This window comes from Elgaria multicarinata, chromosome 4 (genome assembly GCF_023053635.1).
Source record: "Elgaria multicarinata webbii isolate HBS135686 ecotype San Diego chromosome 4, rElgMul1.1.pri, whole genome shotgun sequence".
Taxonomy (NCBI): Eukaryota; Metazoa; Chordata; class Lepidosauria; order Squamata; family Anguidae; genus Elgaria; species Elgaria multicarinata.
In genome coordinates this window covers 69,833,273-69,857,853 of record NC_086174.1, presented here as the reverse complement: position 1 = coordinate 69,857,853, position 24,581 = coordinate 69,833,273, and the positions used below count along the sequence as shown (strand labels likewise).

The following is a 24,581-nucleotide window of genomic DNA, read 5'->3' as shown; positions in this document are numbered from 1 at the left end:
GAATGACGCTTTCCTCACTATGTTCTTCTAATCTCAATAGTGTGGATGGTTCAGTCCAACTTTCGCAGCACATGTCCCAGCCACAGGGTTATAAAGCTGACACTGCAGTCTTAGTAGAGGTTATCTCTTTAAAATTCCCCTTTGGCACATCCAATTTGGCAGCTTGGGTTATATTAAAGTGATGGAGTCACTCCCCTCCCCCTCATGTTCTTTATAAAAATAGAAAGCTCTTAAACCTCTGGACAGAAGTGCTGATGGGCAAGTGATTTCCTCCAAAATAGAGAGCAGTTCTTACCGAGCTGTTTTCTCTGTCTTGCTCTTCCCTACATTTTTAGGAATACTGGTGGATATTCTGTTTTCTGCTGTGCTGTGTAAATAGCAAATGCTTCTGTTTTAATCGGTAGCTGTTAATATTAATCTTTGGCCCTTTCTACACCTAAGGATTATCCCAGGAAAATGGAGGGATCGTCCCTGCCTGCTCCTAGGATCCCCTGTGTGTCCTTTACATGCACAGGGAGGATCCAGGGACGATCCCTGGAAAAAAGGCAGGTGTAGAAACGGCCTGTGTTATCTGATATAATGTTAACTTAGCTAAATGTGTGTGTGGTAAAATGATTGTGTTTATTATATAAAATATGACAAAAGAATGCTAATGGGAAAATCTCACATTTTGTGATAGTTAAAATTCATGAAATTATATTGTCACTCTGCTACCAAAGGGTGTAAAGTCAAGTATACACATACATCACATTTGCATCACATCTGTGCTAAAGGATGATACACCTTTGGAGAAGAACAATAACTCAGTGGTAGAACATGTTGTATGGATGCACCTCCAGTTAAAAGGATCTCAATCAGGTCTCAGGTCGAGTGCACCCAAAAGGGGAGTTGGCTTTAAAACCTTGGGGCTTTGCAGGATTGGGACAACATTGGGACAACACTTCACACACAGCCTTTCTCATCAGGAGGCATCTGATCCAACAACAAAACCCTGCACAGTTTTACCTGGAGGAGAAAAATCCCCAGTGCACAAAAAAGGGGGCTGGCACTAAAACCCTTGGAAGTTTTCAGTATCGGGATGAAACTTCATACACAACCTCCCCTAGTTGGGAGGTACCCGATCCAACTGCAAACCCCTGCACAATTACACCTAGGGGAGAGAAAATCTGGGTTGCATCAAAAACGGCATAAATAAACATTTGGAAAATAAGCAAAAATAAAGAAACAGCCAAATATGTGCATTACAATGCACTAGCTTTCAGGCACGAATTTGTGCAAATTTGCATTTCTGTGAATTTGTACCAGCGCAGTTGTGCACATTAGGCTAAGGGGGAAACACACATTTTTGGCAGTTTATTTTCCAAAGTTTTATTTGTGCCGTGCCCTATTTTGGGCACTTGGGGTGCCTCCCTACTAGGAGAAGCTGCCTATGAAGTATGATCCCCATCTGGCCAGCCTTCAAGGATTTATAGAACTGTGCCAGCTGCACAACTCTATAGACTTTTATATTGTATTTTATATCATGGTTTTATTCTGTTGTTTTATACTTTGAATGGTTTTAATGGTTTTAATTTTTATGAACTACCCAGAGAGCTTTGGCTATTGGGCAGTATAGAAATGCAGTAAATAAATAAATAATACCAGACAGCATGATAACCCTTGGTGGGTTAAATAACGCCTACTGCAGGCAGTGGGCTATCAGTGTGGGTTATTTTGGGCAAATAAACCCAACATGGGTTAAAAAATTCCCAACAGATGACACAATAACCTATGAGGGGTTAAATAATCCACAATGGGTTATTTAACCCATCATGGGTTATCATGTTGTCTGAACCCAGTAAGTGTTTCCAAACGGGGATGGCCTCTATGAATATTTGGAAAGATTGTGGGCTGAGTTGATGCAATGCATTCTACACGTGAAAAGAACAATATATACTTGGGAATCCCATACTGTGACTTAAGTTTTTTTGGTTCAAGGGAGAAGGCAACTTCTCACCATAATTCTTGTGTAGCACAAGCTCCAGTACACCCAGGACTTTATTTGCCAGCGTCATAAAAACCTATTTTCCTCAGTTTCATGTTTGTTTGAATGAAATTTCAAATTTTGTTTCGTAGCTTGGAATATTCCCATTTATGCAGCTGTCTTGTTAGAAAGTACTCTGAAGACTTTATGGATCTGAGGTATTGAATTCCCTCAATCGCTCCTTTGAATTTGCTTTAAAGTGCATAATTGGGGCACTTGAGCATAAAACTACAATTATACACTTGTGTGTTAATTTTTGTGTACACATACAAGTGAGTTCAACACTGGCTGTAATTGAGAATGAAACCTTTTATTTTGAGTGTGAGTGCATATTCCAAATGCTTAACCAATTCATGAACTAAGAGGAAACCCATAAAAAAGTTGAAGAACATTTTGTATGCAGAATGAGGATGAAATCAGCTGCACATAGATGTATGGGGGAAATTAATATTTACAACTTTTTCACTTTATAATTAAAAAACAGATCTTTTTCATATATAAAGTTAGATCAGTATGTTTAAGCTAGCTTATTTTAAATTAGGTACACACTCGTATTGTATTTGAACCAAGCCCTGCATATGTGACGTCTAATCATTTTTTAGATGTTTGGCATGAAATGGGTTTGCGGCCTCCTCTGTCCCAACTTTTACATTCTATGCAGATTAATGAAGTGGTTCCTGAAAAAGACATGGAAGGAAGAAAGGAAGGAGAGTTGGGATCAGACAAGAGAACATATTTAACTTAATTGGTATGCTGTCAGCCTTCTTCTCTCCCCCTTTCTGGTTTACAAGTTATTCAGCTTACAATATTAGTTCATTTTCAAGGATAACCTTTCCTGTTCCTTACCTTTCATATGCTGTATTTTGGACATACCTATTCTGGAATGTTTGCTTTGTTGTTTATTCATTCAGTTGCTTCCGACTCTTTGTGACTTCATGGACCAGCCCACGCCACAGCTTTCTGTCGGCCGTTGCCACCACTAGCTCCCCCAAGGTCAAGTCTGTCACCTCCAGAATATCAACCATCCATCTTGCCCTCTTCCTTTTGCCTTCCACTTTCCCTAGCATCAGCCTCTTCTCCAGGGTATCCTGTCTTCTCATTATGTGGCCAAAGTACTTCAGTTTTGCCTTTAATATCATTCCCTCAACACAATTATTATGAAATGTCTATGAGTGATTTCTGCCATAACATATTGGGGCAGTTCACATGATCAAACCAGACACTGTGACTGAAACAAGCCGTGGTGGCTTGTTTAAATCAGTAGCACATGCCACTTTGTGCCAGAAGCCATTAACCCAATGGCATGGCTTGTCATGTCATCTCAACCCAGGCGACATGGCTTGTTCGAGGGGAAAACAACCCTCAAGTAACCCAATAACAGGCAATGGGTTTAAACAAGTGGATTTAAACAAGTTTGTTTGGATCAAGCAAAATGGATCATTGCCTAATTCAATCCTGATATGAAGTATTAACTGAACTGAACTGATGCCATATCTCTGGAAGCAGTAGAATTCAGTACTGCCACAGTCCTTCTCCTGTTTTCCAGCTAGTTGGTATCTGATACCTATAGCTATGTGGAAGAATTCTGGAAGTGTCAGGTCTGGCCCTAGTACAAAAATCTGCATGGGAGAATTAATAATTTACTTCTGGTAGCAGGGAGGGGTGGAAATAAGTATTCATTTCCTTTAGATTCCTGTATGAATCAATAACTTTTCTCTCACCCAGGAAACAACCTCCTTCTTGTGAAAAATTTGCTGTTTGTCTGAAGTACGTTTTTAGGATTCTGTTGCCTGTTCTGAAGGAGAAAATTAAATATGTCAGAAAACAGATAATAAGATCACTTCTCCAAGATGGTTTTCAAAGATCTAAATCTGTATCCAAATCTTATTTTAGCTAGAAAAAAAATCAGGATTTGTAAGGATAGTACTTTTAATGCAATAATGATCAAGGTAAAGGTATTAATAACTGCCTGAGTTAAATTCCTAGGTATTAACAACTGTCTGGGAGGAATGGATAACCAGTGACTTAGTTATAAGTAACTAATTGCAATTTGTCATTATTCTTCAAGAAATGTCCTTTATTTGGTGCTTATTGTTATTTTCTGAAGAACCTGAGAATAATTACAGATTACTTCTATTGGACATACTGTATACCTGTGGGCCTAAATATAGTTTTTATAGAGAACAAACACTAAGTATAAGCCAGGTGACTTATTAAATGCATAATTTTTGTGTTTAAATTATTTTAAGAAAATTAGGACAGAGCGATGCATGGGTATTCTTATTACTAAATAAGATAAAAAGAATCTATTAAAATAGCTTTTGAAGTGAGATAGGCAAATAGCTGAATAACGCAGAACTTTCAAATGCTCAAATGGTTTCACATTTTGCATTTCTGTACCGCCCAGAAAACTTTAGCTATTGGGCAGTATAGAAATGCAATAAATAAATTATCTTGCTGCAGTCTATACAACAATCCTGTAACATAGCTCAGTATTATTTTATTATCCTTATATGAGAGATGGGGGGCTGAGGCATAAAGAGAATGATGTTCCTAAGGCCATCAGTGTTTTCATGGCAGAGGCAAGATTCCAGCTGGGAACATCTGTAACTCCACCTTAGTCTACTAGATGCTATGTTATATCAGCTATCTGAAATGTCAGAACATGGCATCTTGTAGCAGTCAAAGCACATGGATGAGGATGGAGAGAAGGCATAGAGAACACACTGGAATGAGAGGAAGAGAAAATAGATGTTAGTTGTTTCTTTAAAAAAAGAAAACAAAATAAATGTATATCTTTTCTTTAATTTATTCATGAATATCTAATCATATTTTTTCTTGTTCTGTTAATCTGGATTTATGGTTACATTTTCTTGCCAATTGTTAAATGATTTGAGTAAGATGATGCTTCAAAATTGTACATAAGTTGGTGGGAGCAAGTATTTGGCAAACTTCTGTTGAATACTCAATTGTGACTGGATCCTAATGTTGGAAATCCTTGCACACTAAGAGCTGAAAGTCCATGTAAATTACATATACCATTAGTCGGCTTTAATGAAAAATTGAATAAGATGTTTTAGTCTTTTAAAAGTTCACCTCTATGTGTTTAGTACATTTGTAGCCTACTTTTTGTCTGTTATGGAACTCAAGGCTGGTTGCATAGGATAGCTTCAGCAAGTTAGCTGTATCTTGTGCTCTCACATCACACATCTTGGGTTTACGATGGGGTGCAGATAGATAATGAAGAAGTCCAGACTTACACTCAGTTACAAGAGCATGTGGAAGAGAACACACCCACCCTTTGTTTTTCTTAATACCTACAAATCAGGCACATTTTAGAAGATTGATTTGGTAGATGGAGGATGTGTCAAGCCTCCTTGCATTTTGAATATTACTTTGGTCATAACAAACCATCCATTAGCTTGCATTCAGACGTCACAATAAACCTGACAGGGATGAACTGTACTTCCACTCTTCTCTCCCTGGGTGCACTTTCAAGGAAGAGATTGGAAGCTTCTGATTAACTGCACATGGGTGTTAAATTCAAATAGAGGTAGTTGAGGCATTTCTGCCTATTACCAGTGAGAATTCCCCTTCTCTAAGGCCTGTCTCACCCCAGCAAGAAACACATTCCCCACCCCACCCCACCCCACTGTTTCTGTTGCCACTAGTTGTTTTAGGCTCTGGCACACACAGTCCTTTATCTGCGAGGACACACTGACTTTTGTTACCTGTAATGTTCACTTTATTACTTCCCTCTTATTTGGCTAAGAGCAGAAGGCATCAGATTTTTTTTATAAACAAAGGAATAGTCATTAACTTGAATCTTAAGTTGTTGAACAGTGCATCATGTACATTGATGGCGCTATATATATAAAAAATTAATAATTTATAGCCCTATCAAAGTATATTCTCTCATACACAATAAACCTAATCAGTCTCTCAGTAAGTCACGTCACAGTCATCAAGACTTCCCTCTCTCTACCTGTTCTAAAGTCCTATTTTATGTAAACCTTCTATCATCTAGTCCCTGTCTTGACTTATCTCATCCTATCCCTATCTTATCTCTTTTACAAACCCTATTTGCCTCACATAGACAAATCATCCTGTTTATATCACACATACTTCACCCACTTTATACACTCAGCCAGTCATCTCACATATGCAGATCCACTATTCTTCCTGTCACAAATCTAACCCTGATATATTTAACATAAACATGGAGTCATATATAACATAATACATTTCTATAGTCACAGGTTCACTATTTACATACATGTAACATCACAGTAATCAGCCTGGTGCCTTCCAAATGTTTTAGATTACAACTGCCATCAGCCACAGCCAACTGGCTAATGATAATCTGGATGGCATCAGGTTGCCTTTCCTTGCCATAATCTATGGTTTGTTGACATAAGCCACCTTCATAAACCATGGTCTGAAGTTGATTTGAATAAGCAAATTTTACAGGTTAATCTTTCATTAGATCCTAGGATTTGTTTGTTGAAGGTGAAGTACATTCGGTTGACACTTGGTTGCAAGATTATTGCTTGACAAATACTGGAAATCGAAAGAAATTCCACAGATTAGAATGTTGTGTGTAGGTTTGGGATCTGGCTGTACTACATAAAATGTCTTGATATGTGTAGGTGAAGCAATATATGTCTGTTCAGTAGTACATACCATTGAGTTTAGTGGGGCTTACTCTTAATAAGTGGGCATAGGATTGCAGCCTCAAAAGAAGAGTGGAGCTGGTTTAGGGACTTTAGAATTCTAAACAAACTCAACAGTGGGCTTATTTTTCCTTATTATATATTTTGGTGGCAGTGGCTGATCTATATTTAAGGAGAATATCAGAGAATGGTAGAACTTACATTGCTAATTCTGGTAATGCATTATAGTCTTATGACTTGTGGTTTCTATAAGTAAGCATTAATGACATTAGTATTTATTGACAATATTTGCATTTATTGATGGTGCTTACTATTGAAATTAAAAAAGATACCTTTTCAAGCTACTGATTAAAATTATCCTAATCAATAACTTGTCAATAGGAACTCATCCTGCCAATTTTAAAGCAACTTCACACGCTTTCAGACACAATTCAAAATACTTTAAAGCTCTAAATGGCTTAGAAACTCCATATCCACTGCCTTGAGTTCCATGATTGAAGAAAGGTGGGATATAAATTTACTAACTATAAATAAATATTGGGACCAAAGTCTCTAAAGGATAACCTGCTTCCACATGACCCTAGTTATTTGTTAAGATTGTCAGAGGCTCTTCACCAGATTCTGTTTTGTAGTGACAAATGGAATATTTTGTAGTGACAAATGGAATATTTTGGAATATTCTCCCTATCTTGTTCCATGGCACCCAATCTAATGAGTTTTAGATACCAGGCTAAGACTTGGTTTTACTATGCCCAGATTTTTAATAGTCAATAAATCTACTTCTTTAGTTTGGTGCTATGTATTTGCTGGCTTTTGGGTGGTATATCTTACTTTTTAATTGTAAGGTAAGAATTTGTTAAAATAAAAAAACATCAGTTCTTTTATAAATGTGAGTGAGCTATTTTGAAAGTCGTAATTCAAAGTTATTTCAGTAGCTATCCAAACAATTAGGTAAGGAGAGAGTAAATATTATTGTGTATCAAAATACTTCTTGCTTCTTATATATCAGTTTGAGGGGTTTAAAAAAAGGCAGGATGGAATTAATTGATCAAAATGCATTCTAAAGAGGAAGGCCAAATGTCCTTAACTTTGTAGCACTGGAATCACATGTAGATATTTGTGTTTGCACACCCGAACAAGTATTAGGTTTCTTTCCATCAGAAAAGGAAACAGTTTATAATGACATCTAGTGTTTGTGGCAACCAGTTTTTATCAATTCATGACAATGAAATTGTGTTGTGTTTTCATGGAAGGAAAGATTACATTTTCTTAGAAATGATTGACTGTTTTGTTGCAGTAGACTTATTTATTTGGCTCTCACTGTGAAGAGTAGCAAACTTATTCAAAATCTCAGTACATCAAAAATGCATTGACATGAAAAATGGAAGTACTGTTCCATACTACAGCTACCTGCAAAAATGATACTCATATACTGTGTGAGTTGCATCTACAAACACAGCAGTCAGGTTGATTTGGCAACATTTGACATTATTTAGATTTCATATATTGAAAATTTTACGTGTCTAAAACATATTTATGTAGTTATGCATACATTATTATTATTATTATTATTATTATTGCATTTCATAATTCAGTCATATAATGGTTGGATATGAAGATCAGCTAGTTAAATAATCGAAATCACATAGGTGATGACAACCTACAAACTGAATAAAAATGATGACGTTATGCCATACATGAGATGCCTCCATAGATATCTTTGTGCTCAAGTCTTGCTATTTCAAGGGAAGGCAGTCTATCATTCTCCACAAACCAACCAACTAGCTCATGTGGCCTGTGGGAAAATGAAAATTAACACGGACAGCTATGGCATACTTTGTAGTAAAGAGACATGCATAAGAAGAACTTGTTTGTTTTTAATGTCTTATTTAATAATCCCTAACATGGAATTTGCCTTTTCACTGTTGCCACACACACGCGATTGTGAGAACCCAGTCAGAGAATCGGGGGACCCTGCTCAATTGGGTGAGCATTGAACTGTGGTATAGGGTGGGGGTGGGGAATTTCCCAAAATGGGTTGGAGGTACCTTTTGTGATCAGAGCCCTTCATCCTGCAAAAGGCAAATCTTGGATCCAGTCCTCCAAATTTGTTTTATTTTACACAGACAATAATAATGAGGTACTTTATTACATGCTGTTTAATATGCATTTGATGATAAGCATCACCGTCTCATGCCCTCTGATGGACAAGAGAATTCATTTACAGATTTTACTTAAATAGCAAGCAAGATTCCTTAGACTTCCTATGAAACTCAACTCAGTACTTACAATTGTGAGTTTAGAGTGTATGTAAAGACATAACAGAATTTCAAAATACAATACTGGAAATGAACATGTGTGAAGGGAAGGAAATGTGTAATAAATAAGAATGTTTGCTTCCGAGCTACTTTTGTCTTGTTTTTGTGAGGCTAGAGGGGAAAACAAACCAATTGTAACAAGAGCTCATAGCACACCAATACAGATGCAGCAAGTGCCATTTGAGATAGCATTTTGTTTATGTTGGGATAACAATGTCTCTCTTAGAGCTACCTTCATCCACTGCCAGTGGAGTGATGTATCTCTACACCTATGTAATAGGGGCTTTGGTAGCTTGCTGCAGGGGAATCGGTTTGCTATGAGTGAGTGTTTCAGATTTTTCTTTTAACGTATTGGGGGAATCATGTTCTTTAGCAATATAAGGCAATGCATAGGCTCTGAAGGAGAAAAAAGAAAAGAAAAACAATGGTGGTGTAAAGGTAATTAAATTGGTGAGGCATTAGTCAGCACAGGGAAAACCTTGTGTCACATCTCAGTGATGGCACAGCCTATTTATTGGATGGATGTAACCATGATCCAGACAACACTCATTATAGAACATGTTGGAGAGGGGAAATTGACATTTCAGGGTATGCAAATTAGAATACTGACTTATTCAAAAATCTGAAATTTTCCAGGAACAGTTGTATGCACTATAAACATTAACAGAATCCAAACTGGGGATTCCCCAAAATTTATATCCTTTTCCATCTGATACTAAACACATTACATGGATGCATGCCCCACTGATTTTAGTGGGACTTGCTTCTTTGCAGGGATTTCAACTGATCACAGTTGTTTAATTATATGCTCTTAATTGATTAAATTATTAAAATTGCTTATACTTGCATATGAATAACACCGTAATTTGGTGCTTAACATTCCTGCTTTTTAGATTATACACAAAAGTTTTGGAACAGGCATTCCCTTCTGAATGAGCAAGAAGGCAGCTGGACAACCATCTGTCAGGGATGCTTTAGGGTGGATTCCTGCATTGAGCAGGGGGTTGGACTCGATGGCCTTGTAGGCCCCTTCCAACTCTGCTATTCTATGATTCTATGAAGGAAGAATGCCTACTCAAAGGTGATACCTGTCCTTTATATTAAAAAAATAAGTAACCTAAAAAGAATTTAGTTGCTCAATTAATCTTGGGCATCTCTTAAATTTTATTGGAAAGTTGTTAATCAATTTAAATGATTAATTGACCGAATGTTACAGCCCTACTTCCTTGAAGGATTTGAGTGCAAGCATGTAATTCACTGCAGAAATTTAAGGTAGGAGATAAAACCTGGAAAAAGTGTCAGTTCCAAAACTCTGTGGAGATAAATATATTTATCCTGATCACTTCCTTCTAGCACAGATGCTTCACTAGCTAGCAACGTGTGTATAGTATGTACCAAACCTTTTTTTTTAGTACTATTCCTGCCCGCCCCTGCCCCCCACACATCCCCTCAGTTATCATCTCTAGGCTCCCCTGCCCCACTGCCCTGTCTGCTTCATCACAGGGAAGAGAAAGAGAAATATTACTTCTTAGGAAAGATTTCTGGAGCCTGGGGTGAGATGATGATGTTATTACATTAAAGTTAAGTGTGTTTAACTGATCAGTGCCTGAATGTGAGGCTGCCTTGGAGGCTCATGGAATCCACCTTGACCCTTACTATGACAGGGTTTGGGCAAAAAACGATAACCAATGATGGGTTAAATAGTCAGTGGCTGGTTATAGTGTCGTCTGTCAGGATGTTTTCATATCATGGTTGGTTATTCGGCTGACATAACCAAAGCAAGTAACCAACGCTGTGCAGAGTTGATTATTTGAACAACCATTGGTTATTGGGTCATCTGTCTGGCATTGTTGACTATTTCATCACACACATTTGGTTATTTTTGGCAACTACGGAGTCCCCTGGCAAGAGTGACCAAAGTGGTGGCTGCCACTCTAGCCCAGCCAGCAGAACTCTCAATGGCTGATGGGATACCAGCAGGAGTGTTGAGGGGGGGTAGAGAGGGCGGGGCATATGTGTCAATCAAATACACCATTGAGTAATGGTCAACTCGACGCTGGCCTTAATCCACACCATGGTTGATTATAATCATGTAGTGTGGGGAGTACCTCCTCAATAATCAACCTTGGAGTTGACTATTAACCCACCATTGACTATTGTGTTGTTTGAACACAGCCTATATAGAGATTTGAGGAACAACTCAGATTATAAGTTCCATTCTCAAACATTGTTGATATTTGGTTGTTTGAATGTCCCAGATAGGGGGGGAAATCTGATTCAGTGAAACCAGTACAGTAGAAATGAATTTATCTACTTTCTTTAATAGAATCTGACTGAAATACTGTCATGTCACTGAAAAATATTAATTATTTTCAGCTTAAAGTTAACTCCTCCCCTTCCTTTAGAGAGACTTGTTATTGGCATCAGGGCATTTATGAGTGTGCTTAGGATCCTTTGATTCTATATAAATGGGAATAGAATTGCAGGCATTGATTTTTCTCTTCAATTTACACCTGTCTTGGTTATTTTCTTTTCTTAACAGATACCGCCTCAGTATGGTCCACAAGGTGTAACTGGTTACTGCCAACAGCCATATTACAACCAGCAGCCACAACCTCAGCATCTGCCACCCCAGGCCCAGTATCTGTCACAGGCCCAGCAGAGATACCAGACACAGCAGGTAAGCCCAACTCAATGTCTCTACACCAATACCATGCTGTTTAAATTTTGAATGTAAAAGAGAATTAACCAAAGAAGGCCTAATTTCTACACCTTTACCCAGCTTTTTCCAGCTATCTTTATTTTAAATTATGGCACTTTATTATCTTGATTTTTAGCAGGAGTAAGACATTGCAGAATCAAAATTATGCCTCCTAATCTTCCTTATACCTAGATAAAATTATCAATATATATTCTGTTGCTGACTCCTCCATCATACCGGTGATCTAAAAAATACTGAAATATTCTTTTGCTGAATATTTGCTTTTGTGTATACATAATTCATATCAGTCTAGGTTTGCCATACCTTCTGGAAAACTGGGAATGTCCCGGATTCCAGGAAATTAAGAAATGTACCAGTCGGTTAGTCAGGAATCCCCGATTCCTGGTCTGGCCATCCGGCGAAATTAAAAATGGCAACTTTAGCCTGAGCAGAGGAGTGGTGGTAGCAGAGAAAAAGGCGTGTGCGCATCCACCCAATCCCCAAACACCAGAAGTCTGCAGCAGTGAGCGAAGTGCTGCCAACCGCCTTCTCTCCCCACTGACTAGAAAGGGAAGCGGGTGTGAGATGGGGAGAAGAGAGTGCAGGCCAGCATGGAGCTTTGGCTACTCTAAGGGGGGACTTCCTGGGTAGAGGAATTGCATTTGCTTTGGTGAGTTTGTTGAGTGCAGCTAGACTAGCAAGTGGGCAGCAGGGTCCCCTCCTGAGACCCCACCATCACCAGCACTTTCTCCTTGTTGCCTACTCGTTCAAAGTCCGCCTCTTCCACCCAGCAGCACCATCATTGCAATCTGGCTCCAGTGAGTGGAAGTCTTCTGCCTGCCCTCTCAGTCCTGCTTTTTCTATCACTGCCCCCCCCCCCCACCAATCTGTTTGGTGGGGGCTTTGCCTAGAGTTGGTGGGAAACTGCAGCTGCGAACTTTGCTTCTTCACACACCCAGCAGACTTTGGAGCAAGTTTTTCCACACAGCGCTGCCTGAGGGTGCTTAAAAAGTCTTCTCTTTGGGAGAGGGCATGGAGGGAAACTACCCAGCCTTGTAGGGGCACATTTGCTTTCTCTGAGGATGTGGGAGCAGTTTATTTATGCATGTGAGATGACAGGGGAGAGTTGCAAAGAACATGGGCTTTAATGTGCCTTCCACTGTCTAGCAGAAATTGCTAGATAGAAGGGACGGGAGTGGGGAAAGAGAGATTTTTTTATTTACCTCCTCCCCACTCCAGCAACCCTCAGGACACAATCCTATATATGTTTAGGTGGGGGAAAGGTACGTAACATGATTTATGTGTTTTAAATGCAAAAATAAGTAAATAAATATTGTCCTGGTTTTGTGGATTCAGAATATGGCAACCCCATATCTATCATGTTATTGGACACTATTAAAGGAATGTGTAAATGGTTCTTTCTTTCTTTCTTTCTTTCTTTCTTTCTTGAACTGAATTTAAAAGTGATCATGTGTAGCAATATTCCGTTTTGTGACGTGTAATGATTTGGGGTTACAGAACTTGTCAGTGAAAGTGATGGAGAAGGAGTACAGCATGTGCTAATAAATATTACAACAGAATCTAGTGTACACTGTGGGGTGGGACTGCTATTTGGCCTTTTCTTCACAGACACTAAATGTTTTGAGATAGCACTAAAAGGCTTAAGCTTTGGTGAGATTCCAGGAGAAGAGAATGCGTAATCGTAGGGCAGTCAGTGAAGACACGTCTCTGTGTGTGTGCACTTATTGACTGAATGTGGCAACAGGATAGAATACTTAAGAGGCATTCTTGCCACATCTGAGAAATTACCTTGAAATTTAGCTGTGAAGTTCCTTGAGGTAGGCATAGTCCAAGATATTTCAGTGAATTTTGTTTAGCAATTAAAATGTACCTATAATACTGACTTAACACTGGAGTTATATCTAATTATGCTATCCAGGCCAAGCATTTGTTTGAATAAATGTTAATATAAATAAGAGAACATTTATGTGTACAAGCCAAAAACTGGTTATTATTTATAAATATCCAGGTTCAGAAGAGGTAAAAGGGTGGCTCAGTGTGCTAGCACTTACGGTATGCAAACAAGAAATATGTTATATTGGAGATAGTTTGTTGTCCTTCGTTTAGGTAAGTATTTTGGTAGGCTGAGTTCCAATATAGTCCCAGAAATAACCGCAGCCTAAGGACTGTCTGGAAAAAGAAGCAGTTAAGACCGGAAGAGTGAAACCAAAATGAATTCGGTCAGTATCCTTTTGCATTCTAGCCAAAACTGAACTCCTAAATATCAGGTGCCAGCAAAGGATTTGTACAAGTGTGTGTGTGTGTGTGTGAAACAGTATTTGATTTGGATAAAAGCATTAAAACTAATAAAAGTAATGCCAGTATTCTATTAAAGTTTTTCAAAATGTTACAATATTTTATTGTTCTTTTCTCCCAATTAATGTAAAGAAACAGCACTAACATATGAAGAATGTTTCTGATAAGGCATTTCTCACATATTTTCAAATCCATTTTTGTTGCCATAAAGCTGAGAACCAGGGGTCCTCTGGGGCAGTGAGCACATGTGGAATTTTGAGTGAATGTTGTGGGTACTCTCAGAAATTGGCTTCCATTGTTGGGACCTTTCCAGTTCATAAAATTGCTACCATGATGGACATGGTCGGTCACAAAGCATTCATTTCCCAGAAAGCAAACTAGTGAGGCTAAAAGAAAAGTAACTTTTACAAGAACCTAAGTACAAGGCCGAGGTGGGAGCTGAGCTCCAAACTGCAATGCCACTCTTTTGAACCCAAATAAAGATGGTGCTAGAGGGCAGCACTTTGTTTAGCAGCATAGCACCCTCCCAGTTTAAAAAAAACCCACAAATTAAGAATAAAATAAAAATCAGAAGGGTCAGAGAGCTTGGCAGACACCAAGAGAGTATCTGCAGGTACATTGGAGACCCCAGACTTATAAAATAAGGGGTATATTTTCCCTTCTACTGAAAGCAGTGCTAGAGGACATGGATGATTTGTGTGAAAGAAGTTCAGATACCAGTTGAGATTCTGCACTTAGAATCTAGCAGACTCTGGTTGAGAAAGCTATGGAAGAAATATTTAAAAGCTGGGTAAAATCACCTAAGTAATTCTTTTTTAATTGAGAGTATAGTGCAACTTAAGGTACAAAAATCTGAAAGAGAAACTAGCTAATTGCCAGAAAATACAGTATGAATCATGGTGGGCTGTGGCGCATGTGCCAGGCAGGATTTGACTATTCAACACCCAGCCGTGGCTTGTCATGCAAACCCCAGAGGCTGGGGCTGTGTGAGGGTTAAACAACAGTGAGTCATTTGATCATGTGAACCAGCCCATAGGGTGAGGGAAGATGTAAGACATGGAAGACCGTGTGATGTTTATGCCAGAATGGCTTGCTTCTTAGCAGTAGGACAAAGCAACAGTAGTTCACTCTTATTATTTTAGGTGTTTGCTGAATAAAATCAGTATGGGAATGTTTTTGCATTACCCTGGTTTATCGTAGTCAATAATTTCATTTATTTTATATATTTCTGTGTGACATAAGTCAATGGCTATTTTGTTTTTATTTCCTTTTTTTCAAAGGAATCTACAGCACCTTTTCTTCTTGGCATATATTCTTAGGTTAATGAAATGTATCCTTCAAATAAAAGTTAAATTAAAAATTGTATCCAGTTGGTGTCATTCTGCTGACAGAATATTCTTTAGTTCAGTGAAGGATTCTGTCAGCCGAATTGGGGAAGAAGCAGATTTTCTGCCATCCCCTCCCCTGCCAGCAGCCTCAGCACTACCTCCCACACTGTTTCAGGAGATCTCCCACCCCTCCAGTGCTTATGAGGTTTCAGGGTGGAGTGGGAATTGCCAAAAATTTCCTCCCTGCCGATTCTGCTGACTGACACCTTTGCTGGTTTAAACAGCATCCCATCACTGTAGTGACCTAGTTGGATACAAACCTAGGTGTGTGGGTTTTTTTTAATCTGTGTTCCTATTTTAGTGCAGATCTACACATTATAGGGTGTACTTTGAGGTAAACAGTGTTGTTTATATGCATTAGAAAGTGATGGCTTTGACAGTGAAATACAACCCTGCATTAATAATGGGCTCATTTTTATTTATGTGAAGATAATTGCAATTACTCTGTTTTGGTTGATCACTTTTGCATAAACAATTCTAGGTAATTTGAAATGTGAATTTTCTAGGTAGAACAGGAACAATTATTGTTCTTATTCTTATACTACAATTTACAAGTTTATAAAATGGGTTTTTTTTAATGGGGAGATTTTTGAAAGTCTAGGCTTTTTTTGGCTCATCGTTTTTAAAGTTGTTATAGTGGTTTTAAATGTATGTGCATTTTGCATGTTTTTGTGGTTTTTAATTTTTGTATATTGTTTTAAAGTGTTTTATCCTATGTGAACTGCCCAGAGAGCTTCAGCTATGGGGCAGTATACAAATACAATAAATAAATAAATAAATAAATAAAAAATAATTTTAAACATCTCTGAATTGTAACCACTATGATTACCTTTGTATATATATATATATAAAAAATTATAGTTTGAATGAATTCAGAGGGGAAACATTACTAGCATACAATGGGGTATTTGAAGGAAAGCTGTGCATTTTGTTTATTTAAAACACAACTTATAAAACTCGATAATTTCCCCCCAATATAATATTAAAACCTAACAATTATTGGGTTCCCCTGTTATATCTGTGCTTATGGAAATTGGGCACATATCTTGAATTTCAGGATCATAATGTAAACTTTAAAAATTACCATGTCTGTATCCAGGTCAAAACAGATACCATGAAAAATGTATTTGAAGTAATCATAATAGAGTAATATTCATATTACTGCAATTATTTGCAGCTTCTTTTAAATAGGAATTGCTCCCATTTTCTATGCTATCAGGTATTTTTGACTAATATATTTTTAAATGTCAGCAATGTTTTGGATCTTCCTGAAACAGCAACAGGGTTTTCAGTTTGCTGCTCAGACTGGAATTAGGTCAGACTTGTCGCAGAGTGCATTGGGCATTGCATGCAATATACACAATGGCCTACAATTTGAAGTCATTATAAAACTGTTTAACCTACTGCCCTTTTGATTTTTTACATGTATACAGTTGTAAGCTACAGGAAACAGAGTTGTGCTCTATTTTTGGTGTGCTGCAGAGGGACACCAAGTCTTTATGGCTTTTAATTGCTCATGAAATACATTTCTCTATTATGATCACAACTTTTCCGCCCTCATTAATTTCTGTTTAAACTCGAGCCAAGTAAATACTGTCTTTTATTCTATTACCAAACAGTAGGAAAAGAAAACATTCTACAAACTTGTAGGGTTGGGTCAGACTTGCCCCATCATGAACAGAGGGACTTCTTCCATTCATCCACTAAGTATAAGCTTGCATCCAATGCATTGATTCAAAGTCTGAAACAGAGACTGGGGTTGGATGTCATGATAACCCATGATGAGTTAAATAAGCCACGATGAGTAATTTAAACCATCATGGGTTTATTGTGTCGTTTGTTGTTGTTGTTTTACCCACAATGGCTTGCCAAAATAACCCACTTTGATAACACACAGTCTGCAGAGTGGATTATTTAACCCAACATGAGTTATCACGTCATTTGGCGGTCACAGTGGGTTATTTTGGTCACCTACAGAGTTGCTTGGCAAGATCAGTAAAACCACTGGCAGATCTCTGTTTCCATGCGCTCAAAGCCTGACCCCACCCTAACTCTTCCCCTGGCAGTGTGCTCTGTAACCTCCCCAATTGTCAGATACTGTCTTCGACGGGAATCAGGTGCACCATTAAAACCCTGCGCGATTGCACACAAAGGAGGGAAAACCCAGGGTGCACCAAAAAGGGGTTGGCACAGATAAAGCCTTGAAAATTCCCAGGAACATGACCAAACTTCATACATCATCTCTCCTAGTGAGGTGGCATCCAATGCACCATCAAAACCCTGCATGATTACACACAAAGGAGCAAAAACCCTGGGTGCACCAGAAGGGTGTGTGTGCAAATAAACCTTTGGAAATTTGAAGGATCGGGACAAACCTTCATACACAGCCTTCTATAGCAGCGATGCACACAAGGGCCATTGAAAACCCTGCACATTGACAAAGCCATGTGAGCAAAAGCAGCTTTTGCTGTATTTGAAGTTTGGTCCCAATCCTGGATACTTCCAGCATTTTAGAACCACCACCTCCTTGTCAGGTTGATGCTGGAAGCGCTGAATTAATTTCCCAGGTCACATTGGGATACTGTGGAAGGTTAAAACAGGCTGCTGCAGTGTTGTCAATGGGTGAAACAGTGCCACTGTTGGGGCAGGAGGACTATTACAGGACAGGGCATGGGGGATGACTCAGAATCTGCACAGTAGCTTATATGTCTGGTCATGTAGGGGATAACAGTAGCTGATTTCTAAAATAATCTATTGTGAGTAGCTTATTAACTCATCATGACTTAATGTGATATCTGAACGTGGCCAGAGTCTTTTACCTGTAGGACCACTGGTTTGCGTAACTAGAACTCAACTTTCAGTCGAGCAGATATCCATCAAACACCTGAAAAAGTGAAAGTTTCCCTGTATAAATTGCTGACTACGCACCACATTTCTAAACTAATTTAAGAGCAAATATAACAAAGATAATGCTGTTTTAAGAGTAAATGTTAGGACAACCTGACCCCTCTCTCTTTCCTTCTGTTTTTCCCTCTCTTTCACCCTCCCCACTCTCTCTCTCTCTCTTAAGTTGTTTGGATATTTAGAAAAAGACTTGGAACGTCTTTTGCATTAAAGAAATACCTAATGACAACCTCGTTAAATCACGTACAGCGTTCTTTTTTCTCAATACTTAATAGGCTTGATAAGTGCAGTGACCTCTTACCTGAGAGGGCTAGTAGCAAAAGAAAAATGGAAAAACACCTGGGAAGAACTGACAACGAGCGCCACTGTGTTTTTGACTTTGGGAAATGTGGCATAAGGTTTCAGGTGGGCATTCGGATTTCCAGTTTTGATTCTAAATGATCTGGGAGGGAGAGAGCCTGCAGTTTAGTGATCCTCACTATTATTTTTAAGCAGAAGCCACTTTGTCTCTAGGCCCTGCAACCAAGGCCACTTGGGTACCTTTCCTGGGTTGTAGCAGGGAGCTCTTCCCCCGCCAGCCCGGGTCAAATGCCTATGCATCAGACTCAGTTGGAAGCTTTTTTGGGCCTCTCCTTCCCATTCCCCCCTCCACATCAACCAAGAAAGGCCTTATGTCAGCCTCTGAGAGGCTCATTTAGTTCTTGGATTGGGATGGATCTTTTTCTTATCACTGAGAGTGCTTTGCTCCTACTCAGTGTGGTAAAATCTGCCACTGCAGGTTCATGTTACTCTCTCTCTGTTGTCCCCACATTCCATTTCCCCTCCATGTCCAGTGCTTGTGCAGGGCACTACTGCATCCAGCCTGCAGTGGTGCCACTGTGGCCTTTCTCCACCCCCACCTTTCAGCAGATAAGCAGGAAGTGTCTTGACTCCCCACCCTTGAAGCCTTCTCTTCCAGTTCACTGCAGCCTACAAACAAGGCAACACTAGATAGACTCTTGTGAGAGCAAGCAGCTACTGCAAAAAGAAAATGAACGAGAGAGCGAGCGAGAGAGAGATATGCAGGGAGGTGTACTTGAGGTGACTGGGAGCCACCAGTGGCACTCTGCCTTTGCTGTAAAGAACACTGCTATAGGGTGTGTGTGTGTGTTGGGGGAATCACTCAGGCAAATGGAGCAGAGTGATTGCTCCCTGAGTTTTTATTTATAAGTTATTATATCGCCCCGCTCGGGCTCTCCGCTCCTCTGATGCCATGCTTCTCGCCTGCCCAAGGACCTCCACTTCCCTTACTCGGCTTCGTCCTTTTTCTTCTGCTGCCCCTTACGCCTGGAACGCTCTTCCAGAACACTTGAGAACTACAAACTCAATCACTGCTTTTAAGACTCAGCTCAAAACTTTTCTTTTCCCTATAGCCTTCAAATATTGAGTTTGTTCTGACTCTACACTGTTGGTTTTGCCCTACCCTGTGCCTGTTTACACTTCCCTGTGCCTGTTTGCATTCTCCTTCCCTCTTTATTGTTTACTACAACTTATTAGATTGTAAGCCTATGCGGCAGGGTCTTGCCATTTACTGTGTTATCTGTACAGCACCATGTACATTGATGGTGCTATATAAATAAATAATAATAGTAATAATAATAATTATCTGCTGTTGTTTTAACTGAAGATATTAATGTTCATTGAGGTTAGTGATATACAAAACATTTCCTATTATTTTTCTGGATATTTCCAGGTTGTTGGAAAATTACACCACATGTTCTGGGCACTTACCAGCTAAAGTAAATTGGCAATTTAATGAGGGCAGAATTATCTGATTCACAATAACTGTTTGGAAAACTGTTGCTATATTTGCTGTATATCTCAGCAGATGAAAATAAGCTATTTTCGCTCCCATGTATAAAAAGCAAAGACTTTTTGGGGTCCCTAACTTAAATTGACTTTGTGTTTTCTGCTTTGGAGTCAGTGATGCATTTGCACAGAGGTGCATTTGCTTTAATTTATAACATGTGTTGAGAGAGATTCTAAGGCTGACACTTCTGTCATGCCTCCCTCAAATTCTAAGTAGCGCCAAAAAAATCCACAGTCTTAAATGTTTGACTCCACTATAAGTCCAGAGTCTATTTAAAGTGCAAAGAGCAGAAGAATATTCTTCTTCATGGTCTCTGTGCATCATACCTATGGGCTCTGCGCCTGTGCGGAGCTCAATTCGGGAACTTTCCTAGCTTATAATGATTTTTGGCAGGAAACCTCCCCCATCACACCAGTACGCATGTCTGCTGGGTTCCTGCCCTTCCTCTCAGTTTTTCTTCGACCACCATTGTGGCTGCTCGTAGTTTGGAACTTCTCCTTAGATTCTAGCTAATCTTTAGTTTCTTCTTTAAAAAAAAAAGCTTCCCCCCACTGACGTCCATTCCCTGTGCCTGATTTGCTTGGGCAAGGGTCACATAGCTGAGACTTGCCATCATTGCATGTCCTTTACCAAGGAAACATTGCACCGATCGCCTCCGTGCAGTCTTATGGGAGAGGACCTTACTGGCGATGGACAACCCTTCGTCCTCTAAATCATGCAGGACGAAAGAGCTTGTATAGGGGTGGCTCTGACCCCCAGAAGCAGGATGGACAACATCAAGCTTTAGGTCATACACACCTGCAGCCCTCTGGACTCTCACAATTGTGGCTGCCAAAAAGATCTCAAAAAAAGCACGAATCCCTAATCAGGGAGAAACATAGCAAAAGAAACGGAGAGACTCTGAAACTGTCTCTTCTGCTCCCCCAGACAAATGGCCGACTTTGCTGCCACCTCCACTGCTACTGAATTCACCAATTCCCACACATACCGAACCCTCTTCTCCAGCCTTAAGTGAGGTGTCAGTAACCACGAGAAGCCAGGATCCGGGATTAACCGTACAAGGTCCAGTTGGAATAGGGTGACCATATGGAAAGGAGGACAGGGTTCCTGTATCTTTAACAGTTGTATAGAAAAGGGAATTTCAGCAGGTGCCATTAGTATGCATGCAGCACCTGCTGAAATGCCCTCTTCATCCCAACAGTTAAATCTGTAGGATCCCTGCCCTCTTGACCAGATACAAAATAGTTGGAATAAAGCAGTAGCTTTGGTCACTGGCTCCAAGCCATACACTGTGCAATCTGTGCATGCAGCAGTGCCTTCTTCTAACTTTCTCCAACATAAACGAGCCTGGCGCATGGCCCATCCTCATGTGGTGTAGATAAAACATTGCCAGTCTCTTCACCGTAACCAAGAGATTAGGAGCACATGTCAAGGTCACATGCTTCTCTTCCTCCTCCTGTTCTTCCTTCATCGTGCAAGGATTTCGCTTTCAGCACTAAATGTATTTTTTGTAAATCGGCAGCAACTTGAATGTCAACTGTAGTTTGCTTTAAACCAGAGTTTGAAACCTGCTTTTAGCCATGGCTTTTAAACTAGAGTTTAAAAACTAAGGCTAGCATCCCATTTAATTTTGAATGGATTATGACAAGATTTCAACTCAGTATTATTACTTTCAAATAACTTAGAATTAATATAAACTTTTTTGGGGGAGGAATAAAAAGGGTGCTTTTGTGCAAGCAGTAAATACTTCTGGTCCAGCAAAGTGTCCCCAATTTTCACGTCCTGATTACAGCCCTCATGCTATTCAACCCTATACTATTCCAGAGGGTTCCAACATCTCAGAAGAGTTTTGGGGGAGATCAGTGTTATTTATTATTTTTTGTTTATAATTGTAAAGAATATAAAAAATTATCTGTGACATACTTTTACAGATTTATTTTGTAAGGTAAATGTGGACCATTATGGCAGGTCTAGCACAGCCATGAAGGGGGGCATTAATTGCTCTAATGAGAAAGGAACTCTCAAAGCTATTTATCCCTCCCTTCTAATTCTTTCAACAATTAACTTAAAATAGGTTCTTCAAAGTAATGGCACAAGTAAATGGGGGTGGGGAATACTTATCATTTATATCTATTGGCATAGAAAAGGGTAGAAATATGTAGTTATAAGTTATAACTAAAAATGAAAGTATTTTGTTACGACTTGAATAAAAGCTTCATTCATAGTTTTCTTTAAAACAAAATCGTTTTATCAGCTCTCATTCCAATAGTTTTCTTATCAAGTTAATTAATTTACTCCTGAGCTAATATGTAAATGCTAAGCAATTAATGGCACTGAACTATAAATGGCCTGTCTATGCTCTTGCAGCAGAATCTTATAAAAAAATGTAATTCCATCACTTCAGTGATTTAACACAGGCTTTGTGAGGTTAATATTCTCAAGCAGTTACAGGATAAAGAGCTGTTTTAATTAACCTTCTTTGATTTAAATACGGGAAAACAGAGGTTGATAACTTAAAACAACAGTACAACAGCAACAATAGGGATACATTTACTGGATCAAACCCAAACCACACACATGATTTCTGGGAACATTAATTTATTTACCTTTCAAAAATTTATACTTGAATGTATTTTCACTGCATTTTAACACTGAAATGCCTTTTTCTAAGTATAGCTCAAGAAATGTTGGTAGATTTTTTATTTATTTATTAATTAATGATTTTAGGGTCATTTGCTTTACAATAATAAACAAAAAACCAGAGTGTAAAAGTGATAAATTGCTGTTTTATCTTGAAGAGGTTATTGAGATTTTTATGTGAAGAGCATGGCTCATTCATTGTCTGTCAAATATAATGTAAGTTCATTGATACGCCCATGAATGAATGCAGCACTGTTTCTTTCCCCCCATCTTAAACTTTCCCCTTTATTTATAAGGTCTTGTTTGTAAACAAAATTATCCTGGGAAAATAACCAATTTGATCAATTCAGTGTCTAATTCATTTTAAAGGCACATAGCCAAAGCACACGTGCCCATTGGAAATGCATGCAAAGATCTTTACTCAGTACTGAAGTGAGTGGGATAAGCCCTCACTAAACATATCCATTGGTGGTGCAGCACTAGTGCAAATGACATTGCATTAGCATAAAGCAACGCTAGCGCAATGTTATTAGCAATTGCTAGTGCAAGTGTTAGTTTTTCCCTTTGTACTAGCAATCTCTAATGTTGCATTATGCTGGTTTACCCTAGAGTAACATCATTCACACTAGCTCTACAGTATGTCATTATCGGATACTGCCCAAAGATTTTCATTGTCTTCCTAGAATTGCTGTACAATAATTTCCTAGAAAATGCTTTTGCTGTAATGTTTATTTTCTTATTGTATTCTGGTCTTTCCCCTCTTATTTATTACACACGTCTGACTCTCTTTCGTATGTTTGACACACACATTTAAAAGGAGAGTTGAATTCACTACCTGTTCAGCTTCTTTTTTTTTCTTCTGTTCCATGAATTTACAGTTTACCTGGGATTAAGCCTCTTGTAACACACGTAAACATGCACTGGAATGTTGTGCACATGTTCTTCTGCCTTATCTAGAAATTGTATGATTCATTAATGTAAGGATTGTGATCTAGATTATATTCTGTGGAAGAAAGTGCCAACTGCTTGATCTAAGGTCTCTATTTCAGCATTGCCCCCATTTCCAATAACAAATTGGTCCTAAAGAAAAGCATAGCCAGAATGGTACATAATACTAAAGTAGCAACAGGGGCATTCTGTGCTGGACTGGTGATAGAAGCCCATCAAAGTTGTGGCATATATTGGTTCCTATCACATTATAACAGATCATTACCATTTTTAAGGCATGGACATTTGAGCCAACCTAAATGCTACTCTGATGATTATTACAGCGCCTTTGACATATAAATATGTCTGCCATCATATTTCCAGTCCCGTTCCTAGTGTGGTATAATTATGTGCCCCCTTTATCCAGATTCTCTATGGAAAATGTGTCTTTTCTAAATTTCTACAAGCATTTCTCTGACTGGTTAAAGGTTTGACGTGCAAGTCACACAGCCCCTGTCCATTACTTTTTAACTGCTTAAAAAGAGCTCCATAGAAGGTCTGGGGCAGAGTAGATTGTGACCCTTCTACATATTAATTGACCCTCAAGAGCCCCTTTGTTATAGTTTTGTATCACATAGCTGCAGTTTAGGACAATACTGCTGGAAGTTAGGCGGGGCTGATCCTGACTAGCCTTCTGCTGAAAGTAAGAGCACCAGTAGAGGGGGGAAAGGCAGTTGCCCCCCCACATGTGGTTGTGATACTCTCACACCACGGCTACACGTGATAGAAGCATGGAGAATCACTTATCATGTAACTTAGTGACTGTTTGAAGGCACCGTATG

General features: G+C 39.0%; 1 protein-coding gene across 5 annotated transcripts in view; it reads left to right on the top strand.

The window, feature by feature from the left end:
• ARID1B (AT-rich interaction domain 1B) overlaps positions 1-24,581 on the top strand; it is a 433,853-nt gene that overhangs the window by 77,806 nt on the left and 331,466 nt on the right. For all 5 annotated transcript variants that reach the window (XM_063124513.1, XM_063124512.1, XM_063124510.1 and 2 more), the window contains exon 3: positions 11,557-11,694. In XM_063124513.1, the coding sequence (XP_062980583.1) occupies positions 11,557-11,694 (138 nt within the window). The remainder of the gene's footprint in view (positions 1-11,556; positions 11,695-24,581) is intronic.